At 40.4% G+C, this 23,440-nt stretch overlaps 2 protein-coding genes across 2 annotated transcripts in view; one reads left to right on the forward strand and one right to left on the reverse strand.

The window, feature by feature from the left end:
- The window catches only part of CYFIP1 (cytoplasmic FMR1 interacting protein 1), a 66,791-nt gene that overhangs the window by 23,318 nt on the left and 20,033 nt on the right, over positions 1 to 23,440 (forward strand). Inside the window, exons 10-23 of the mRNA XM_084844324.1 lie at positions 585 to 676; positions 2,326 to 2,443; positions 4,204 to 4,326; positions 6,332 to 6,457; positions 6,580 to 6,746; positions 8,208 to 8,355; positions 10,268 to 10,421; positions 12,078 to 12,234; positions 13,160 to 13,256; positions 13,647 to 13,723; positions 13,823 to 13,931; positions 14,652 to 14,771; positions 15,991 to 16,190; positions 20,537 to 20,624. Of these exons, the coding sequence (XP_084700450.1) occupies positions 585 to 676; positions 2,326 to 2,443; positions 4,204 to 4,326; positions 6,332 to 6,457; positions 6,580 to 6,746; positions 8,208 to 8,355; positions 10,268 to 10,421; positions 12,078 to 12,234; positions 13,160 to 13,256; positions 13,647 to 13,723; positions 13,823 to 13,931; positions 14,652 to 14,771; positions 15,991 to 16,190; positions 20,537 to 20,624 (1,776 nt within the window). The remainder of the gene's footprint in view (positions 1 to 584; positions 677 to 2,325; positions 2,444 to 4,203; positions 4,327 to 6,331; positions 6,458 to 6,579; positions 6,747 to 8,207; positions 8,356 to 10,267; positions 10,422 to 12,077; positions 12,235 to 13,159; positions 13,257 to 13,646; positions 13,724 to 13,822; positions 13,932 to 14,651; positions 14,772 to 15,990; positions 16,191 to 20,536; positions 20,625 to 23,440) is intronic.
- LOC146350142 (fibronectin type III domain-containing protein 9-like) lies at positions 22,718 to 23,390 on the reverse strand. The gene has a single exon (XM_084844331.1). The coding sequence runs from the start codon at positions 23,384 to 23,386 to the stop codon at positions 22,718 to 22,720; it is 669 nt and encodes a 222-aa protein (XP_084700457.1). The 5' UTR covers positions 23,387 to 23,390.

Here is a 23,440-nt window from a genome sequence, read left to right on the forward strand (position 1 = left end):
AGTTCTGTTCTGTCACATTTTTCTAGCACAAACCACACTGTTTTTGTACCTTAAAAATAAGATTATCTGCTTGGATAAAAGTAGGATTGCATTTAATTATTCAAATGTACGAGGCACGTGTGACATGATGGTGGTGTGTAGCATTACCCTCTGCTTTCATCTGTGACATTTGTTGGTTTTAATTTTATTCATTTTAATGGTTTAGAAGCAGAACACACTTTGCTATACCATTTCAGCATGGGACGGCAGCAAACAATAGTACGGTTACCCTACGTCTGCCACAATATCCTGTTTCCTTGAAAATTTCACTTTTATTTTTGGAACGTTATGCACTTCCCCTCCCTAGCACCAGCGCATAACTCCACGTTGATATTTTTAAGAGTAATGGCAGCCCTCCCATCTCCATTTCATTGCACATACACTTGTATTTGAATATGGGCTTGTGAGTCTCTTGTGCAAAAGCAAAAATGTGATTGCCTTTTGTGTTTGATAATAGTTTGGACAAGCCCCAAACAAAGCTGGGCTGGGGGGCATCCATGCAATGTGTATAAGACATTGCTTAATTTGTTTTCTCTCGAGTACAGCAGCTGCAAGTAGTTCCACTGTTTGGTGACATGCAGATTGAACTGGCAAGATATGTTAAGACCAGTGCGCACTATGAGGAAAATAAATCTAGGTAAGACTGAAAAGAAAGGCTATCATGGTTTTGTAAGGACAACAGAACTGCTCTAAATCTTTACATTCTTATAGTTCACTAAAACAAGGTACATTGGAAGGATTTGTGTATTATCTTTGTAAGCATCTTGCCACAGGCCTTGGGAACTTCTTGCATTGCCTCATGCAGGGTTGGGGAACCTGTGATCCTCCAGATATTAATAGACTGTAATTACCTTCAGCCCCAGACAGCATGGCCAATGTTCAGGTATGATGGGAGTTGTAGTTCAACATCTGGAGGGTTTAGATTCCCCACTCCTGTTCAAGTGGAAATGTAAGAATTGAAATAACCAAAAGTTGGTGCTAGCAACCCTGTTTAGAAATTCTGCCTTCTTGTCTGAACCGGTATGATCCTGTACAAGTTTACTTGGAAGTAAATTCCATGAACTAATGAGACTTGTGTTCTAGGAAGTATACTTAGGCTTGAAGCCTTAAATCTTATTTCCCTCACTTTAAAAAGAGAGTTTTATTATTTGAAATCGAGGATGTTCTTAAGGTGGGATAGTCCTGATGTCTGCCATGGCAGATGTACATTTCCTGCATTTCAGGGAACAATATGATGTTTATTTCTTTTCATTAGGATGCAGCACATTATAGTTTCTGGAAAATGTTGCCTGTTGTGGAATAAGAAGGAATAGAAAAGTCTTTCATACCTTCCCACAGTTATGCTTGGTCACGTAGTGCTTTACATTTTCTTAACTTCTCAAAGACTACATTAACAGTACTGTTAAGTACTGTTAAGTAGAGCGCTTAACAGTAAGAGGGTTTAAAAACAATGGGTGGCGTCCAGTGTTGCACAAGTGGACTCCTGTTGTGCAACAAAACTTCCTTGTCCTCTTATTCTCCTGAGATCCCCTGCATACCCCACAAATCTGCTCCGGAGAGCCCCCCAACCTTTCAGAGCAGGATAGGACAGGGTGCAAGGAGCTGAAGGAGAGAGGGAAATTCACTCCACCGATAGACCCCATTCTGCTGGTGGACAGTCACAATTGGACTTCACCCAATGGGAGATCTGGAAATCTAAATGTCTTAGGGTAAAACTAGACATTCTAAGGGCCACATGTCTTCTGTGATCACCCCCATTGTCCCCCTGCCAATGTAATTAAACTACTGATGTAAAATTTTCATTTTGCAAATTTCCCTCCCCCACTCATTTACTGCCATTTGTGGGAAATGCAGAAATTTACAACATGATTCAGATCTAGGTTTTTTCCCCAGTTCTCTATTATATTTGCATCTTGTTCTTACAAGAGTCTTCCATCCCAGTTACATTTCAGGTCAGCAATCACTTCGCTTCTACAACTCTACAGCATCCATTGCTCCTAAACCATTCACTGAGCCCACATCAGATACTTTATTTCCTAGAGGTTATGAAAGAGAGATGAGTAGTAGATACAAGCATTAGCTTTGTAATACCTTGTTTCAGCCTTACCAAAAACACAACCACCACCCACTGTTTACCACCAGTGTCTATGTACAAGTAGGTTGCTGTACCTTACTACCATCAGACTTGTCAAGCCAAGAGTTGGAAAATGGGGAATTGTCTTCAGTTTTTCTTTCCTCTTGTAATTTAATGTTTCATTTTGTTTTTTGATCTTCCTCCTATCATAGATGGACATGCACTTCTTCTAGCAGTAGTCCCCAGTACAACATCTGTGAACAGATGATCCAGATAAGAGATGACCACATGCGTTTTATTTCAGAACTGGCTCGTTACAGCAATAGTGAGGTGTGTGAGTAAATGCAGGGTGTCTAGTCTTTGAGTTATGGCAGCTTTTTATGCAGGTAATCTTTTATAATAGAAGTCTAAACTTAAAATATGCCACTGTTTATTGTATAGAGCAGTTAGGGTTATTCCTATACTGGTATGGTTTCAGGAAAACATCTGTAGCATCAGTAACAAAGTAAAATGCTAGTTGTGAATTCTGAATTTTTATTTCAGTTTTCTAACCAATTGTATATAGATTTTTATGTACAGAATAGGTCCTTTTTTTAACTAGGCACAAGTTTTGTTTATTTATGTGAATAGCTAGACTGCAAAGAGAAGAAGCAATATGATGTGCATTAATCAGAGTTTAATTTGATTACAGCATTGAATATATTTTCAGTTTCCAGCCTCAGTCCAGAAATATGTGGGAAAAAAGTGCTTTCGAACATGCAGAGTATATTTCTGTAACAAAACCTCCTTTTCTCTCACCCCTGCCCCTCTTATCAAGGCTTCCAGACTAGAGCCAGCTTGACAGCTAATTTCACTTGAGGAGGAAATACTGGTATAAATGCTTCTTCATCATAAATTAAGACCCAGTTAGTACCTTACCATAATGCTATGGTCATACCTGAATGGTTTAGTGGTTTTCCCTACATTCTTCAATTTAAGCCGAAATTTTGCAACGAGAAGCTCATGATCTGAGCCACAGTCAGCTCCAGGTCTTGTTTTGACTGACTGCATAGAGCTTCTCCATCTTTGGCTGCAAAGGACATAATCAGTCTGATTTCGATATTGACCATCTGGTGATGTCCATGTGTAGAGTCGTCTCTTGTGCTGTTGGAAAAGAGTGTTTGAATATGGACTTGAGCACGCTCCGGGAGAGAGCGCAGGACAGGAAGGCCTGGCGTGCTATGGTCCATGGGGTCACGAAGAGTCGTACACAACTGAACGACTGAACAACAACAACAGCAACATAAATGCTATGGACTCTTTTAAAATCAGGAGTTTCGAATCTCTTTCAGCCTGAGAGCCAAATTCAGTTTCAGTGAAGGCCTCAGGGGGGGCCCACATTCCAATGGTGGGCAAGGCTGAATTCAAAGAGGGGCAGGGCCAAAGGCGAAAGAGTTAGGGCCAAAAATAATCAAAATACCAGCATATTGTAGTTTGAAGCTCTTACTACCAATTTAGAATGGTGGGGACAGGGATGTGCAAAACCCAGGACACACTCAATGATTGACAGTCAAGGGAAAGGACATAGCCATCTGGGGAACCCTGAAGGCCTTTATTGCAATCCCAGGCCGGCTAGATTTGGCTCATGGGCCTGAGGTTCAGCACCCCTGGTTTAGATGAAGCAGTCCTGCAAGCAGGGCAAATGATATGGTTCCTTCCCATGCAAACATTACCAAGTGGGAAGGTGATACTGATATGGGAAGAAACCATATAATTCCCAGCTGATTCGTCCAGCTAGGCACTACTGGATCAGCATGAGGCTGCAATGTGGGGAAGTGGCTCTCACACCAATGTGTTCACATGGAAATTAGGATGCTGAGGTTGCAATCCTATGCATGTTTAGACATGAAAAAGTATGGCTGGCTGGGGAATGCTGGGATTTTTAGGACTTGATGTCTAAACATGCATAGAATTGCACTGTTAATCTTTTTATAAAGGCTTAAAACCTGAAAAGTATTCTGCACACGGAGCAAGTTCGGTTGTGCTCATCCAAAACATCTAGATTTTAGTTCTGTGCACATAAGTTTTTAACAGTCATGCTTTCATTACAGGTGGTGACTGGATCAGGCCGTCAAGAAGCTCAGAAAACAGATGCCGAGTATCGAAAGCTCTTTGACCTTTCTCTTCAGGGTCTTCAGCTTCTGTCTCAGTGGAGTGCGCATGTGATGGAAGTGGTATGTGAGGGGATAGACAGTGGTAAATTCTAAACAAGAAACTGGGGAAATAAGTTTTGTGAGCTTTTATTTTAACAATAATCCTTAGATTGTATATTATTAACAAGCATCTGATACATTATTTTCAGTCTTACTTGGATGAGGTAAGGATCATGTGCTGAAGATCTGAAGTGTTTTTTCCTCTCAGTAGGCTTGAAGCTATTATGTGCAGAGTATGACTAAATCTCACATTTGTAGGCTGTGAAGGAATTTTTCTAGCAGTCAAATTGGCATGGATTTCTATTGCCCAACTTCTTCGTCTTTATATTCATACTAGAATGCAAGATGAATGGTCACTACTTACATTATGGCCACCATGTAGAAGCCATTAGAAATATTCCTTGCAGCAAATGCTCCACTTGTCATGTACATTTCTATGCCAAAGCCACAAATTCTATGTGATATGGGCAGTGCTTGTGGTGAATGACCTTTGCACGTAATAGCTGCCATATAAAGCATTTCTAGAAACTTCCATGTGGCAACCGTATAGTGAAAAGTGTTCTTAAAGACCCATTCACAGCAGGCCCTCTTTATGATAATTTATAAATTATATAATTGATAAAATTATATAATTCCCATGAATTATGGACTTTTCTTGGAAGTAGGACTAGAGCTGGAGAGAAAAGACTTTTTGAAGGACTTCACACCTTGTCTCTGTTGGGAGATGGGGTAACAGTTTTGTAACTTACTGATCCAGTGTAACTTCACATGGCATAGTCCACAATAATAGTTAGTGCACTGGTTTTAGCATTTGCTTTGAGAAATATTATAGCTCTGATGCTTAAACTATAATAAATTACACTGACAAGTAATTGAGAGAGCTACTTTAATTACCTCTGGCTAAAATGTTAGGTATGTAGCACTTTGAACATTATGGGTTGTATCCAGTCTTAGTCCAAGTTAGGGTAGACCCATTGAAACGAATGGGACTAAAGTTAGACTAACATTGGGTGCAACCTAGTGTTGCTGTGCTGTGTTTGATCTTGATATGCCATATAGTGCTTGTATAGTGATTCTAAACATTTCATTCTTAGATACAGGTCGAAATCCAAATATAGTCACTTGCAACTAGTTGCTGTGGATGAGGATAGGGATCCACATACTCCTTAAAAGATACATCCAGAGAGTTCTGTAGGACCTGGATAAGCATAGCAGTGCATATATGCATCTACATCCATGTTAGCTGCACCTGCTTCTTTCCATGCAGAGATTTCAATTTCCTTTTTGCTAGTTTGCAGTGTTTAATCTTCTTATTCTAGGATTAGCAATTTCATTATTGGTGTAATGCTGGAGTAGGCAACCTTCTTGGGCTATGGGTACATTTGGCAATTTGAGGGACTGTCATGGGCACCACGACAAAATGGATGCCATGGGAAGCATGGTTAATTGCAAAGGACAATTGACCTACCCAAAACACTGAATACAAGGCAGTGGTGGGGTCTGAGCCCCAACTCTCTTCTCCCTTGCCCTGCTGCTCTCTTTAGCCTCCCCCCGTCCGCCCCACAAGCTTACTAGACAAAGGTGACAAGAATCCCTTTGAGTCTCTTTTCCCTTCTTTTTCTCAGTGGGTGGATGCACTGCAGTGAAAAGCATTGGTCTGCATCTGCACATCTTCTTCATTTCCTAAGAATGTCTCTGAGCTCCACATGTGGCCTAGGGGCATTCATCGGAAATTTAGAAGACAGCGGCTGCAGACCCTCACTCTGTTTTGAAGCGATCCCAACTGCAGGTAAGAAAAGTTGTTAATTAAAAAAAGTGGGAGGGGCAGGTATTCTTGGTGGGCGCCGAGGAAGGTGTTTGGGGGCACACTGGTGCTCATGGTCACCATCTTGCCTACTCCTAGTGTAATGAAATCACCCTCAGTTGCTAGCCCAGAGGTATAAGAGTCCATAAGCTTCCATCCAAACTTTGTGGCATATAGCAAGTCTTACTATGGTTTCTCAGTTTGAATGTATTCCTTCTGCAGTATTCATGGAAGCTAGTCCATCCGACTGACAAATACTCTAACAAAGATTGCCCAGACAATGCAGAGGAGTATGAAAGAGCAACACGATACAACTATACCAGTGAAGAGAAGTTTGCTCTTGTTGAGGTAAGAGGCAAAAGATGCCTTCTGCAGAAAATCAGGGTCTCTCCCCACTCTGCCTCTGCCCACAGTTTGGTTCTCTTATGCTTTGTGTTTTATTTTGCAAAAATATCTTTTTTCCTATGCAGGTTATTGCAATGATTAAAGGATTGCAAGTATTGATGGGCAGGATGGAAAGTGTCTTCAATCATGCCATTCGTCATACCATTTACGCTGCTCTCCAGGACTTTGCCCAAATTACACTTAGAGAACCATTAAGACAGGCTATCAAGAAGAAGAAGAATGTCATCCAAAGGTGGTGTTTGACACTTTCTCATGCCATTTGGTTTTTCTTTCAAACACACAGTGGCCTGGTTCAGATGATCAGTGGGGAAAAGACGTCACCGTGGCTTCTTTTCCCTGCCCATGCGTGCCACTCGCTCACCTGCCATTTCCCTAATTACCCTTGCCGCGGCACAAGTTGCCGTGTCATATGAACCCGGCAAGGTGCATGGCAGGCCTGGCTTCCAAACCACCCCACAACAGGTGGCTTCTTTTCCTCCACTGATTGTCCGAACCCAGTCAGTATTTGTTAAAGAGAACACAGGGACACTTTTGCAATGAGTATCTGTAATAATGCAACTCGACTGTCACGGCTTCTTCCAAAGGAAACTTGGGAATGGTAGTTTTTGGATGTGATCTACCAACCCTGCTCCACTGATGCAATCACCTCCTTTCCTGAGCACCAGCCCAGCAGACTTGGCAAACACAAAACAACTGGGATCCCGGATACTCTATGGTTGTGCAAAATTGCCAAAGCTGCCGCAGCAGGTCAAAGCAGGAGTTTCGTAACTGCCAGGCAGAAACTGCAAGCTCATGCACATCCTGTTCATCCCACAACTGGGAAGAGAGCTATTGCTGCTGCCTGGCATCTGCCAGAACTTAGGCAAGAGAAGAGAAAGAGGATGGTGGTCACCTCACCAGGGCTCTTTTTGTAGGCTGCATTCTTAGTGAGGATATTGGGAATTCATTTCCTCACAGAACTATAATGCCCTAGGTTTCTTGAGGGAAAGTAATGACAGGATTACCTTGAAGATTAGTTTAGTGTTTTGTTCCTGTGTTAAGAGCAAGCATCACCGTTGGCCATGTGGATTATTAACAAAACTGTAATTGCAAGCCTGCTTCACACATTATACATGTAAAGGGGGTCCACATATTGAAGAGGTGGCAGCACTGAGCCTCTGGCCCTGACTGTGTGGCTCCCTGCCCCCCAGTATCTGCGTGTTGAACATGGACGCGCACAGGAAAACCTGTGTGTGTAGACCTGTGTGCCATCTGGAGTCCTAATAGTGCAAGGTTCCAGCTTGTCTGAGGAAGCTTAGGTGTATGGAGGTCTGTGCAAGTAGGCTTCCCTGCTGCACAAGTCCATGCTTGACATATGAATATCAGGAGCAAGGCTGAGGAACGGCAAGCCACAGTGCAGTCTCATGGCTCATTCAGTGCATATAGTATTGTGAAGGGGGCTTTACCTATGCGTGAATTTGTGGTAGTACATCTAAAAGAAATGGCTGATTCCCAATTACTTAAAATTAGAGGCTTCTAGGTTAAGGATCCATGAATGTCTGAAAACCTTGCATTAGCTAATCCACGGGTTGAAAATTAAGTGCATTCCCAGTATGACAGCCTAGCAGTTTTGTAGTGCCTTTAGAAAGCATGTGGATATTTGTGGTTCTTAAGGAAGAGGGCATGCTCACACACCCTCTTGGATCATGGCTAGTGTTCTCCAGGCCATCAGAAAGACTGTGTGCGACTGGGAAGGAGGGCACGAGCCATTTAATGACCCTGCGTTGAGGGGAGAGAAAGATCCCAAAAGTGGCTTTGACGTCAAAGTCCCAAGGCGAGCAGTGGGCCCCTCCAGTACCCAGGTAACTCTTTCTCTATTAATTCTGGCATGTGTGTCACTGACCAATACAGGAATTACTGCAGAATGAACCCCTTTGAAAAGATTAGTTATACAGATCATGTGTAAATCTGGATTAGTAAAAATCTCATGCAGGGGTACTGTCGCTTCAATTTTTTACAATGATTACCCCTTCCCCGCCCCAAGCTTTTATTCCACTGCTTTCGACTTCTGTGGGAATGCTTTTATGATTAAATTGTTTCTTACAAAGTTTTAGCTGTTTGTGTTTCTATCCATTCATTCATGTTTACATTTCTGCAGAAATGTATATATCTTTCAGTATGAATTGTATCTTTTTCGTTTGGTGGTGGTTCTTGTTATGTTCTTTTCTGATATATTTTCTTTTTTCTTGAGAGAACCTAATACACCTTTTGTTCCATACAGCTAGAATAATGTCAGTCTACTTTTTGAACTGAGTGGGATTTATCTCCGTCTCTACCATTTTAAGGGTAGATCTCAAGCATTTGTGTTTATTGAACAACACCTCAAAAATCTACTGCATGCAGGAATGAGGTGAACTAAGTATAAATGAAACAGAATTACCGTTGTTAACTTGATTTGTTAGTTAATTAACATTATTTTCTTGATAACTCTCCCCCTGAAGAAATAATTCCAGTATTAGGACAACCTTTGAATAATTATAATAATTGTTACAATAACGACTTGTTAGATATTTTTAAATTAATTAAAAGTTAAATGGAAACGTTACGACTTGGATTTGAAAGTTATACCATCTGGAGGGTAAATGGTATGACTAGAGCCATATGTCCAGTTGTGCTTCTTGAATTGCAGCTGTCTATGCCATACAGCAAAACACCTTTGAAAAGGCAGAACCTTTCAGAATTAGTGTGGGATGAGTGGAGGTTCTGTTATTCAGTGGCAAAACCCCTATTGCTTGCTTGTATATCATTTGGTGCACCTGAAGCTCCCTAGTTCTTTCACTGTCTGTTTCAAGCTTATTTATTCCCTTCTTCAGGCCTTTGCCTCTTCTGGATTTAACCGTCTATTCGTTTCGGGGGGATAAGAACCTTCCAAACATAGTAATCTTGAAACCATATCACTGTGTAGTTTGTGTGTTAGTGTTACAGCACCTTTAGCCACTTCTAGGTAATATAATGAATGTTGTGTTAGAACTAGACATCTTTGTGATTGGGAAAGCAAACTATTGAATTTTGCCAAGAGGGGCTTCATGAAGAAATCTAAATCTGTTTCTTCTATGATCTGTAGTAATACAAGAGTCCAAAATGACATTCTTTTATGGGCAATATTTGGAGCCTTAACAAAATGAGTAGGCCAAAAGAATAAACCTGTCTGTCTTAGTAGTAGATCAGAGGTCTTCTTCATTCTTCTCTCTCTTGCTATTCCTGTCTTAACAAACTAATATACATTTTCTCTGGTTTTGTGTTTTCTCCTTTTCTTTATTTACCCGTGTGTTTTGTATTAATGGAGTCTTTCTTCTCCCCCTTTGCCTCTTCCTTCTCTGTTGGTTTTTAGCTCTACATGGTTCGCACTATGACAGAGTCCTTAAACTCTGCTGAGCTGTTGAAGCAGCTCAAATCTCTGGGAACGGAAAAGTTATTGCATGTGATAAACAAGTTTCTGAGGCAGTCCTACATCTATCCCACTCTTTTAAACTTTGGTGGTAAGGCATTACTTATTATTTTGAAATAATGTGGTGACGTGAACTGTTCCACTGCAAATTGTGGTACTTTTTCTTCCTTTCTTTCTCCCTCAGGTTAATGACTTTTGAACTTCCTTATCAGGTTTCAATTTGAAGTGGAGCAGTCTTTTCTTTTGGCAGTGCGTTTCAGTGATGCTCAACTAATGTGCCATGTGTGTTTTTCCCCCTGTCATGAATGTTCTGTTTAATAACGCAGCTTTACATGGTGAGAACCATGTTAGAGTCCCTCATTGCTGACAAAAGTGGTTCCAAGAAAACCTTGAGAAGTAGCCTTGAGGGGCCCACCATATTGGACATAGAAAAATTCCACCGCGAGTCTTTCTTCTACACTCACTTGATAAATTTCAGTGGTAAGATACACAGATGATCAGTCTCCAGCTTTAGCATGTCCTAACACCTCTAACATGACCTGGGAAAATGTTTCCGATTTTGTGTGGCTTACTTGATTTAAAATGTTGACCGCAACATAGCAGCTTGGCATATAGCTGGCTGCTGTGGGAAGACAGGATGCTGCGCTATGTGGTCTGATCCAGCAGGGCTCTTAGGTTCCTGACCTGTTGGAACATTACAAATAAAACTGGAATAAAATGGTTAGATGCTTCATATGTTTGTTCATTTGGCATGACTTTTCTTTCTTCCTTTGTAAGATTTCAGTGCAATAAGAGACCCTATTATTGATCCTGTTAAAATGGCAAAAATGCCTGCTAAGTTGGGTTTCCCCCCTTCCTCTAAAGAAAGAAACCAAATACTTGCTTTGGACAAACAATTTTCTCTTCTTTGGTTGCCATTCTCTCTACTATTGGCTGTAATCGGAAGCATGTTGTTCTAGTCGATTCACCTACTGACATGTCTCTAGTCTAGTCATACTGCATTGTGTTGTCTTTCCAACTCATGTTATTACTGGAACCCTTTGTTTTGAATGGGAGGGAGAATTAGTTAATGTTTTAGTGATCTTCACACACAGTACTGTTTTTCATTAGCTTTCATGTCCTTGTTTTGGTTACCTAATACAGTGATTCCCAAACAGTGGATTCAGATCCAGTGTCCTGTGCCATCAGCAGTATTTGGCTGGGCCTAGACAATCTGTACTCATCTCTGCCAACTGCAGTAAATACTACAACAAAGCCAGATTTCCTGTATCTGCACAACAGATGGGTCATGATGAATCACTCTGCACCCAGCCTTGATAAAGGCTGCAGTGTATACAAGGCTGTAGATCCCACCCTTCTCCTGGCCGGTCATATCATTTATGCTCTCTGGATTATATACTTCAAAATCCTGTTTATATATCATTGGCAAGGCTGAAAAGGGAGGATCCTTAGAGGCTGGCACAATGCTTTTGTTGAGCCTCTTAATAAAAGGTTTGGGAACCACTGCTCTAGGCTGTTGAAAACACTTCTGCTGTGACAGGGCAAGAAGGAATCCTTGGCATCTCCGATGGTGTCTTCCAAGCAATAAACTTGCTGTAACTATTCTCCCTACTCTGCCTCTCCACAAAATTTGTATTCTCATGTAGTGCCCTTCTGATCAAAGCATACCTTATGGAATGAGTCAATCCCTGCACCAAATTGGATGAATAGAATAATGATGGTTGCTGCAGGACATTCCCACCTCCTCCTCCTCCCCTGCCATCCCAAGAGCTGAAAGAGCTGAAACCTTCAGAGCATTTGGCACAAGCTGGGAGAGCAGTTGGGTGTGTGCGCGTGTGAATGCCTGTGCACTACTAAACTGCTGACACTTCTGGCAGTGTTTTCAGTAATGCAACCATTTGTGTTTGTATGTGAGCGTTTTTATTAGTAGTAGCTTGGAGTAACTCCCTTGGCTGTCTGTTTGAATATTGGCTTCTGCTTCCTTTTTATGTGCCACTCTAGTGACCCTCTCTCACCTTCCATTTATTTATGTAACATTTCACCATTAGAATAGTAGTTCTTCTGTGTGGGATGTGTGTTAACGTTTTGCTCCTTTTTATAAGAAAATTAATTCAGTATAATTTCTTCTCCGATAAGAAACCCTGCAGCAGTGCTGTGACCTGTCCCAGCTATGGTTCAGGGAGTTCTTTTTGGAATTGACAATGGGCAGAAGAATCCAATTCCCCATTGAGATGTCTATGCCTTGGATTCTGACTGACCACATTTTGGAGACCAAGGAAGCATCGATGATGGAGTAAGACTGATGTGGCTCTTTCACTTCTTGTTTAGTAGTAGATGCAGAAAATACTCATGAAAGTAAGATTAGGGTCCTAATGGGGTGGTCTGCTGGAGTGGAATGGGAGATTCCTTTTAAAGTAAGAGATGGAGGGAAGAGAGACGAGCCCTTGTAGTTTGCTGCTTTCCCTCCTTTTTGCCCAACCCCCTTTTTTCCAGCTTGGGGAGTCTTCATATTGGAGCAGGCAAACCTTTTTCCTGATGCTGAGCTCTGCCTGGGTGCTTTCCATCAGGGATGTCTTTTCAGGTACAATTCAGCCCCCTTTGCTTGGAGATCTTTCAGAGCTTCTCTCAGCCATTTTACTGCTGGACTAAGGATAGGTACAACTTCAGTTTTACCACCGCATTTCCCTCTTTTCCATTTGTCAGTGCCCCTTTCCATTTCCCATCACCACCTTAGAACTCAGGTTTGTTTCAGGGGGCTGCAAGAGCTCCGGTTGTGGTCTTTGGAAGAGAGCATGACGTTTATACCATCAACAGACAGAAAAAGTGTAAATGGGGCCTGCTGATACATTCTAGGTCCATCCAGTTAAGCCTCTGTGCCACACACATTTATGTGGCTTTCTGGTTTGTATAATATGCTGTATATAATGTTGGAGTACACGTTCCCGTTTGCTGTAGTGATAATTGGAATGGGACCCTGATGAGTGGGAGGAACTCTAGGATATCACTTATCACCAGTTTTGCATGATTTTCTGTATACTAATCAGAAATTCTGGATGGCAAAATTTACTTTTGATGATGGCCATTTTTACATTCTTTTTATCAGCCTGTGACAAATTAAAGAATTAAATGTTTCATTCTAAGGTGATGGGTTGGTATATCAAGAGATTAACAGATATTTTTCATGCGTATCTGAAAACATTTTTTCTTCCCATGTTTAGATATGTCCTGTATTCTTTGGACCTTTATAATGACAGTGCTCATTATGCACTTACCAAATTCAAGAAGCAATTTCTCTATGATGAAATTGAGGCAGAGGTAAGAGAGTTGAATTTGTCCTGTGGGTTGAAAATGTGTTGAGCAGCAGAACTTTTGGGTGATTTTCTTAGATAAGGGTGAAGTAGTAGCGGTGACGAGAACCTGAGATAGTGGACTATTAATGAAACTTAATGCTAGTCCACACATACATGTTCATAACTTGATCATTTGCATGCAATGAACAAGCAATCTCAGAACTAAGACTACAGACATTCCTAATGTTCAGGTCATGGAACAAGATTTCCTGTGGTCCAGTGCCCGCAAGGATAGGCCAAACTTCCAGGAATGGTATGTTTTTGTGGCCTACTTTAGAAGTAGGTTTCCAAATGGAAAACCAGGAGAGTAAAGATAATATATTTAACTGGACAATTCATACATTTCTTTCTTCAGGTCAACTTGTGCTTTGACCAGTTTGTCTACAAGTTGGCAGACCAGATATTTGGCTACTACAAGGTTATGGCAGGAAGGTAACTACAACCATTAAACCATTTTAAACTATTCACGTTGTGATTTTAAAATATAGCTTGTGTCACTGTGTGTTATTTAATGTGCTCCCATTTCAATAGTCTGCTTCTGGATAAACGATTAAGATCAGAGTGCAAGAACCAGGGAGCAACAATTCCCTTGCTAACATCTAACCGGTATGAGACACTGCTAAAGCAGAGACATGTCCAGGTTAGTGACACCCTCTGTGCAGTTCTTCTACTCTCTGCTCCTTTTTAAAATTTCCTTTTCTTCAGTCCTAGTATGTAGATGCTTCTGCTATGTCTCCTTCACTTAATGGCCCACCTTACACTGTCTGAAATATAGTGTATAAGACACAAGCTTATAATTTATAAACAACAATAGCTGGATGATCTTAACTGTCCAAGGTTCAATATTAAATCACAGATTTAACTCAAGTTTCTAATGGTTTCTTAACTTTTTCTAATGCATATATTTTATGAACAAGCATACATTCTAACTGGTTGCTATAACAATGAAAATATATCTATTTGCAGTTGAGCAGACCCTTTATGCTGGATGGGCAGAAGATAGATCAGGATCTGGTGGTAAATCTCTGTGAGATTTGCAGTACACTGGCAAAACTGGTTCCCAGTTATTTAATGACAACAACAGTAAAAAGACTCCCCCCCTCTAAATTTGGCTGCTGAAATGAAACCAGAAGTTAAGAATTTGTTTAAATGTTACCCTGTTAGCATTATATGTTTATGATGCATTTGCCCCATATAATATTTACAGAACACATCTGATACATATTTATTTTGTACAACATTCAGATAAACAAGGTTATACTCTGTACAGATGTGGGGATTGGGGAAATGTGTATGTTTATATGGAATTTATACAGACATATGTGTTTGATACAGCTGTTGGGAATTCCTTTTGCTTTAGCTTCTTGGTCGGTCAATTGATCTGAACCGGCTGATCACTCAGCGAATTTCAGCAGCCATGTACAAATCAATGGAACTGGCAATTGGCCGCTTTGAGAGTGAAGATTTGACTTCCATTGTTGTAAGTATTGAGAACCATTAGCACTTCTCAGATTCGTGTTGGGTTAGGAATTGGCTGAAGATCTCCAGTCTGGCAACATGGCTTAAGCTGGTGCTTTCCAAATATCACAAAGCATTGATGTGGGGGGAGGGGAAGAGCTGTGTAACATAGTAACCCATCTTTTCACATCCACCCTCCTCTAATCTTTGCATGCTCAAAAGGATTTGAGATGGGAGGGGGGTGAAAGCTTTCCCTGTCTGTAAGCCTGCTTTTATAGCAAGGCTAACAGCAAGCAAAAGAGAGCATGGAAGAGGAGAGGTGGTGACCAGCTGTGGCTTCTTCCATTGATCCCAGAATAGTTCTTCCTTTTGTGGCCTTCCTCCCCACTTCTCATTCCTGATAGCCAGATAGTGTCTGCCTCCAAAGCTAGCCTCCATTCTCTCCCCCTTCTGCTTATTTTCACCCTTCTATTCAGTTTTTCTCTACCTTCTATTTCTTCAGATTCCTTTTCTGTTGCTTCCCCAATATCTGCAGCTCTGTCCTACAACCTGTTGCTCTCTTTAGTAAGCCTGGGCCAGAAGAGGGAAAGAGGAGAAGACCATGTGTAACCTAAAACAGATGAAATTGTACAAAGTTTGGAAATAAAAAACAAAGACAGCTAGGCACATCCTCTTTAGTGACATGAAGCATCACTCGGCACAGTGATGGGACATCTGCTTCCAATAACTGTGGTACATAACTTCATCCCACTTCTCATTTTTTTTGACACCTTTTGCCATGTCCGAATTGAAGGGCCATGGCTTGCTATATTAGGGCTGCCTGAATTTGTGTTTTCTGGCTTGTAGCATTTAGTGTAGAGAGTGCTTTTCTTTTCGGCCTGTATTAATGAAATCTAGGCCTTTCATTAATATCTTTCACTGGACTAATCAGATTATTTAAACTAGGCGAAGAGCGCAGATAAACTCTTCACATATCAGAACAAAAGCTACCTATTGACTGCTATTAGGAAGAAGTTTTAAGAGCTGTTGTGTAGTCATTCCTCTGTGGAATTTCTTCTGCCCCTGTATTGAAAAGGCATGCTGGGAGTAAACTGGGCTTTTAAACACGTTTCAGATATTCCTAGTGATTTATTCAAAATGTGTTTTTTTGCGGACCTGCATCCTATTTGACAAGATTCTGATTGCACTCTTCCCTCCCTCTGTCCTTTACTTCCCTACTTTATTTAAAATATATATCTCAGGAATTGGATGGGTTGGTAGAAATAAACAAGATGACACACAAACTCCTGAGCAGATACATGACACTGGACAGTTTTGATGCCATGTTCAGAGAAGCCAACCATAATGTATCCGCTCCCTATGGAAGAATCACCCTTCATGTCTTTTGGGAGCTCAATTATGATTTCCTTCCAAATTATTGCTACAATGGGTCCACTAACAGGTTAGTATGACAGCTCATTATATATCAATCACTTAGTTTCACTGACTCTGATATTGACAATAACCATTTCCTCTTTGATTGCTGAATGTCTGTTGGAAGCTTTTCCAAAAGCTTAGAATTGTTAATTAAATTAACTCTGGATAAATTAGATTTTTTCCCCTTGAAACAAAACCGGCAAAAACAATATGTGCTACAGTCCAGAGCTCAGCATGTCCTGTGGCTTTTAATTTTATTCCATTTTATTTCTTTGAATTCTATTCCATTGAGCATGCATGATCACTTTCCTCTCAAAGAAGAAAATAAGTCTCCAAGGCTGCCCTGCATGAATAAGAGCATTAACTCTGCAGCCTAAATATTGAAAAATGTATAATAAATTACCAATGGTTTCCTTGTCTTCTCTTTGAGCAAGTGTTGGATCATTCTGTATGTTCTTCCACGTGTGCATTTATGTACATATATGCTTGTGTCTTTTTAATTGTTCTCATTACGTATATTTAATGGATCATGATGTTCCATTTTAATCCTCTATTCTAGCCTATGGTTTTCATATGATAGTCCCACTGTGCTTGCATGCAGAGGAAGCAAGTATGAACGGAGACCTTGCCATTTAATCAGAATAGACTGTGTAAAAGAAGGTCTTCAAAATAATTAGATGGATCCGAAGTATTATGTGTAGAAGGAAAACAGCTGCTAGCATTGTTCCACAAATACTTGCACAGGATTTCATGCAGTGATATGATAGATAGGCTCTATAGCCGTTTTCATGCTTCTACTTGTGCAGCCTTTGAACAAGATCTTGTGCAAGTGGAAGATCATAGTTGGATTTAGTTTCACTTTTCTCATGAAACACTCCAGGATGAGTTAGTTTCTTTTACACTGTTGGATAAAACCTATTGTCTTGACCAGATTTATCATTTCCACCTTTTTAATTCGTAAAGGAAATTGGTTGCTCACCTTCCAGAAGTACTTAAACTGCTTCCCTCCATTAAAAATACCATTGGCAATGAACTACTGAATCATTGAGGAATTCTTAACTTGATCCTCTGTAGTACTTACTACTTGGTGCTAGTATGTGGTTAGGAATCACAAGCTCAGTTTCACATTGGCAAGATACTTTATATATTATTTTATAATATAATATATTTTATAATATATAATAATATTATTATATATTATTTAGATATATAACAATGCGAGGAAGATCTTGGGAAGTAGCTATACTTTTTGGGCTTCTCTGCTACTGCATTAGAATGCATTTGATCTTTTACCACAAACATCTTTTCTTGGGCCAAGTGTGATCATGTGCCCCTGTGTGTGTTTTACCTGAATGTAATTTTAAACTGTTAACAAAGTTTTCAGCATTTGCAAAAAGCTTTCAGTATTGGGGTCAAAAGTTGAAGTCATTCTTAAAAAAGCATTATTGCACGCTGCACTTTAAGCTGCCCGAATGTTTGTAATGGTTTACTTTTCATATTGTAATGAGATTAAATAATAGGATGGGGTACTGTTAAATTAGTGGACATTTACTAATTGCATCTGTTTGTCTTCAACTTTTCTGTGCATCCAAGACCAAATGTGAAGCTTGTTGACTTGGAAACATATGCAAAGAAAAAGAAGAGCTCCTGGTTTGAGGCCATATATAAATTCTAAGTAGTCGTATAATAAGCGTACTCTGTTTTTCTGTTCATTTGTGCTTTGCCGTGAATTTTCTTTTTATTATAGTAATGGTAATACCTATCATCCAGGTAACACTTCCAAGGATTCAGAGCCCATCCTCCCATATATTATTACAGTAATCTATACAACAGCCCCGTAAGAAGGCCAGGGTTACTTCCTGGTGGCACTATTCTACTTTCGTTTGACTTTTTTACAGAGCAGGCATAATCCCTACCGAAGGCTGACTGAGGGGATTTAGGATGGGGCGGAAGTTGGGGTGGCACATCCGCCACAGAGGCTACTGGTACACTGCAGAAAGCTCTGCGGGCGTACGAGTGCCACCAGTGGTGGTCCTGCTTGTGGTAGGGGCCTAAACCAGATGCTGCGGGGGCAGGTTGGAGGAAGCCGTGGATCTAAAGCCTCCTTTGTTCTCTGACAGGCTCCCAATCATATCCCTTAACTAAATGCTGCACCAACAAAAAAAATACCCAGTTTGCGTAATGTCCAACGAATGTAGCTGCCCCTTTATGTCGGTGCTTTGTATTTCACCACTTATCACTAACATTAAGTACGGCTTTATTAAGGATTATTGAGGTCAGCTTTCTTCAACCTGGTGCCCTCCAGATGCTTTTGGACTTCAGCTTCCATTAGCCCCAGTGAATATGGTGAATGGCCAGGAATAATTGAGGTTGTAGGCCAAAGCATCTGGAGGGCACCCAGTTGGGGAAAGCTGACTTAGATGATGCATGTTCAGCTGTTTTCATCTTAAACTCGTCCTTGGGATTGGACTGCTTGAAAGTGAAATGAATACTTCAAAATCTGCATGGTGTATTTATTAATTACTGCACACACACACGCACACATACAGACCACTGGTAACAGTTTGATTTGTGCAATCTACTTTGTTTTGGCTGCTTAGTACTGTGCTGATGAAAATGGATAAATTGCTAGGAAAGTCATCATCCAGCGATTAAAAAGTAACACAACCTGATTATCTTGAAGCATGCCAAAACCTGCAGTTTAGCAGCATACTGAACCAAAGTAGATTTATAAAAATAATTTTGTTTATCAGAGAGCAAAGGAGGGAATATATCTTATTATGCAGTGAATCTGCATAATTGATTTATGTACTTCAACTCTCTAGCTTTCTTCTTGACTGTTTGAATTAATAAAGGAAATTATTAAAATGAACTGAAATGAATATAGGGCTGGATGTTCTAAAAATACTTTTTAAGAACATCAGTTGTTATGAAACATCTGCCCAGTGAAGGGCATACTACACTACACAATACTTGATGACATAGCATCCACCCTTTCTCCACTTGCTGTTTCACTGCTGCAAATCACCCCCCCCACACACACACACATTTTTCCTTTGGTTCTCAGTGCATGTTTGCAGTTACTCTTTAAAGTTGGAGGAACCCTTGGAGTATGTTCTTACACAGAATAATTTTACGGAAAAGACCTGATGTGTATGTAGAAACAATGGCCCTGTTTGGATGGTTATATCTCAGCTTAATGATGAGCTGGGATATGAATGTGCCTTTTGCTTGCTCATGGATTCCCTTTGCTCCCCCCTCTTTGCAGGGTGATTAGGATTCTGAATTGGGAAACTATGCTCTGAACAAGGCAGGATATTAAACCATGGTTTTAAGCTGATTTAATGTCCTGGCTTGTTCTGAAGCTGAAATGGGAAGCTGATTAATTAGAGGCTTCCTGGTTTAATTTCAGCTCGTGCAAAGGGAGGAGTGGAAGAAGCTGGATGAGTGCAGAAAAGGCTGATGCATATTTCATCTTAATAAACCAAGATATGATTATCCAAACCAACTCAATTTCACATACCTAAAGAGATCTTGAGAACTCAGTTCTTGCCTTTCGCTAGACAAGATACCAGGAAAAATGAGTATGCAACAGGATTGTAAAAACTTAACACCACTGTGTATTTACTTTGAGCCATCCAGCCACAGTGTGATGTTGATCAACAAATGTAATGGCCTAGTTTACATGACATGCCAGGCTCACCAAGAGTTATTTAACCCATGATGAGCCAGCACCATTTTGAATATGCCACCCTCGATAGGGTTGTGGTGTGTCGTCTGAACCTGGCCATTGAGGGCTATGTGAAGGATAAGCAACCCTCGCATAACCCTTGGCTTGTTAAATAACCTACGGTGAGCCCAGTGTGTCATGTGAACCAGATCAATGAGAATTGTTTGTGCAACAGGATTGTAAAAACGTAACACCATTTATATAAGGGATAGTAGCAAAATATCCCATCAATACACATGGAAACATAAAGAAAAGGGTTGTTTGTGTAGGATCATAAGATTATATATGTATCAGTAATCTAAATGATTTTTCTTTTTCTGTAAGGCAGCCCAAGTACAAGCATACCAGGAGCCTGTTAATGGATTTCTAATTAGCTTAGAAGGATGCAGTTTTTTCTCTATTCAAGTGTTTAATGTAATTGAATCTTCAGTAGTGTTTTGATATTCAGCAGTATATTAGTTCTGTGATGAATGATGAGAAATATCTAAAAGACTACCACATCATCTTTCTCAGACTTACAGCTCCACGTTATGGAATAATCAGGCATCTTTTTTTAATGTGGTTTAGAGGCAATGGAGGATAAGTTATACAGGTTATTGTTCAAATGTAAATTGTTCTATTGTCTTGTTTGATTTATATAGGTTTGTTCGAACAGTACTACCCTTTTCTCAGGAATTCCAGAGAGATAAGCAACCTAATGCACAGCCCCAATATCTACATGGATCAAAGGTTAATATTTTTCCATATTTGTTTTTGCATGTGACAGAGAAATGTTTGAAAAATTATACTCCATACTTATGCATTATCAGGCCTTGCACTGTGTTTTTTAACGTCTTCCACTTCAAGCTTATTAGTGCTATATAATTATTTGTTTAATTCTCAAAGGCAGAACTACAAGTGAGAATTAACATACAGAGATATTGGGCTGGTTCAGACAAAACAGCTAAACTGGATTTGGGCCACAGTGAAGGTTTGGGCTTTCATATTCCCCCTTCCTTCTCTCCTCCCCTTGTGTGCTCTGATTCCCTCCCTCCCTCCCTTATTTGAACAAACTATAGTTTTCTGTGGCATTAGCCCTACTCAGACATTCTAATCCGGACACAGTTAGACACAGTAGAATCACGTGAGGGAGAGTGGAAATCAGCACGCTAGCTCCACCTTCTTTGTCATCATCTTCATCACCATATCTATCCAAGGGTTGGAGAGTGAACATCTGCATCAGGGAGCCAGATCTACTTGCGTAGGGTCCCTGTGCAGGTTAGAATCCTAGATGATTAGGGTTCTAAATCAGGCGGGGAACCCACAGGAATAGAGCAGCGTCCTCCCCTGCCCTCCACTGCAGAAGTTTGCCTTCCAACTCACGGAGGGTGCAGAGCCAATGCTCTCTCTCGTGCAGTTGTAATTGCATTGGGGGTTAGAATGCCAGAACAGGGTTATTGAACTAGGGCAAACTCTGGTTTGCACAAACACTGGTTTGCATCCAAAATTGGAAATATGGTTTAAAGTTTCATGACCAAGAATACATCATGGAGCATCTGAAATGGTCTTTAAGGTTGAACAGAGGGAAATCAGGGTCATAAAAACTCTCTCTCTTAGAACCCAGAATTAATAATTGTACTGAGACACAAGTTTTTAATTTCTTCATTCACATTTTATTTAAAGTTCTATGTATGAGACATAACCAGTCACAACTGAATACCTGTCTACCTTAAAGAATAGTCTCATTGAAGCCAATGAAACTCAACCCATTTTCAATGTTTGGTGAATGAATGGTCCCCGAAGAAAGATCAGCTCAGCATTTATTTGGCACAGTTACCTACATGTGTGGGGCACTTGAGTTTTATGTAGATAGTCCACATGTATGTCTACTTTGTGATAACTAGAAAATTAAGCAACTAGAAATGACAACAGTAATCAGTTTAGCAGGTGTACATTTTTCCTTATAGCTGTAAAAAAGTGTATTAACTTAAACTATTCATACTATTCCACAGCTATGTAACAAAATGCAACATAAAAATTCTAACTGGCAGCTTTAATCAAAAGACCGTAACTTTTTTAATGGTATCATGAATAACTATGGAGTTAAGAGGAAATCGCTCTGCTGGACAGACTTCAGGATAGAAGATGGGGAATGTCTGAAAGCTAACATTTCCCCACTGTCTGCCACCATTAGGATCCCAATACCCTTCTTCTCAATTGTCTGCCACCATTAGGATCCCAATACCCTTCTTCTCAATTGGTATAGGGTACAGTTTAGAAGTGACTGAGACATTATGACCTATATGGACACCATATTTCCCAGTTTGTTTTACAAATGTGTTTTTCTTTCCTCCCAGCATGCTTATGTACATAGTTGTTCCTATTTAAGATCACAAGCAATATAAAGCTAGTTCCATGCACCTAGGGAAGCTTTGGAATCTGTTTCATAGCTCTCCCTCTTCCTATATGGTAAACAACTTTTGGAATCAAATCAGTTTTTAATGTGGGATTCTCCTGTTCAAAGAAATACATTCAAAAATCCCACTGAGTGCCCAAATGCTTTGAGGCATGCCTAAAGTAGCTAACTGAATCCCAGCAATTGATTTATCTCTTCCTGTCCATAACCTTGCTGTTCTTTGAAAATCAAGGAGGCTATTAGATGTTTTTCCCATGTATTCTTTTACCTATAATAAAATGCAGATGTAATAGTTTAGAGGAAGTTGTGATCTAGGAAATTGATTGCGTACAGCAGTACTTTCTTGAACAACCATCAAGTAGGTTTGAATAGACATACTGTTGTGCATGGGAAATCATGAATGGTGGCTGGTTCCAGTTAAGGATATCTAACTTATGGCAGACTGACATATAGACATAGGCACAAAATCCTGGCTTTTGGAACTCAGCATGATGGGCTTCTTAGATGTTAAAGGATTTGCAATAATGGTAGCCAACTGGGCCCCGTCTGTGTTTCTAACACGTTGGGCCAGTTGGGCATGCTTGGTGAACACTTCTGAACTGCATGCTTCATGTTTTGCCCATGCCTCTTCCTTATCGTCTGGTGTAATGCTTTGACTCTGTGATAAACCCTCTCTTCTCTTGCGCCACCATATATGCAAGCAACCATAGACAAGGATACCCAGAATGATGAGAAGCAAAACCGTGCTGGTTAGCCATATGCCCACTGCCAGGTCTTTCTTTTTTTTGCTTGTGGATGCTGGGTCTTGTTCAGGGGTGTTAAAAATTCTGCACTGGTCACTGGATGGGTTTGCCGACTGACACATTACACACAGAATGTAAGTTGTTAATGGAATCAGGTTCTCAATGACAAATGAAGAATGACTAGCTGGCACTCTCTCCTCTTTCTGAAAATATTTGCTGGTATACCCTGACAGCATTTTGTCCCAGTTTGGATTGTACATGATGCTGTAAAAGCTGTCAACACAGCCTGCCATTTTGGGCCAGATCACGAGAGCTGTGCTTCCTGTTATATTTTGCACTGTCACTCCCATCATGATATCATCTGTCTTCTCAGAATGTCCCTTCAGAGAATAGTGATGCCTCTTAAG

Source organism: Heloderma suspectum, chromosome 3 (genome assembly GCF_057233095.1).
Source record: "Heloderma suspectum isolate Gila_16-S chromosome 3, 16-S_ref, whole genome shotgun sequence".
NCBI lineage: Eukaryota > Metazoa > Chordata > Lepidosauria > Squamata > Helodermatidae > Heloderma > Heloderma suspectum.

Bases quoted from the DNA above. Each gene is read 5' to 3' on its own strand.
- LOC146350142 (XM_084844331.1), bottom strand. From the start codon at position 23,386: ATGATGGGAGTGACAGTGCAAAATATAACAGGAAGCACAGCTCTCGTG.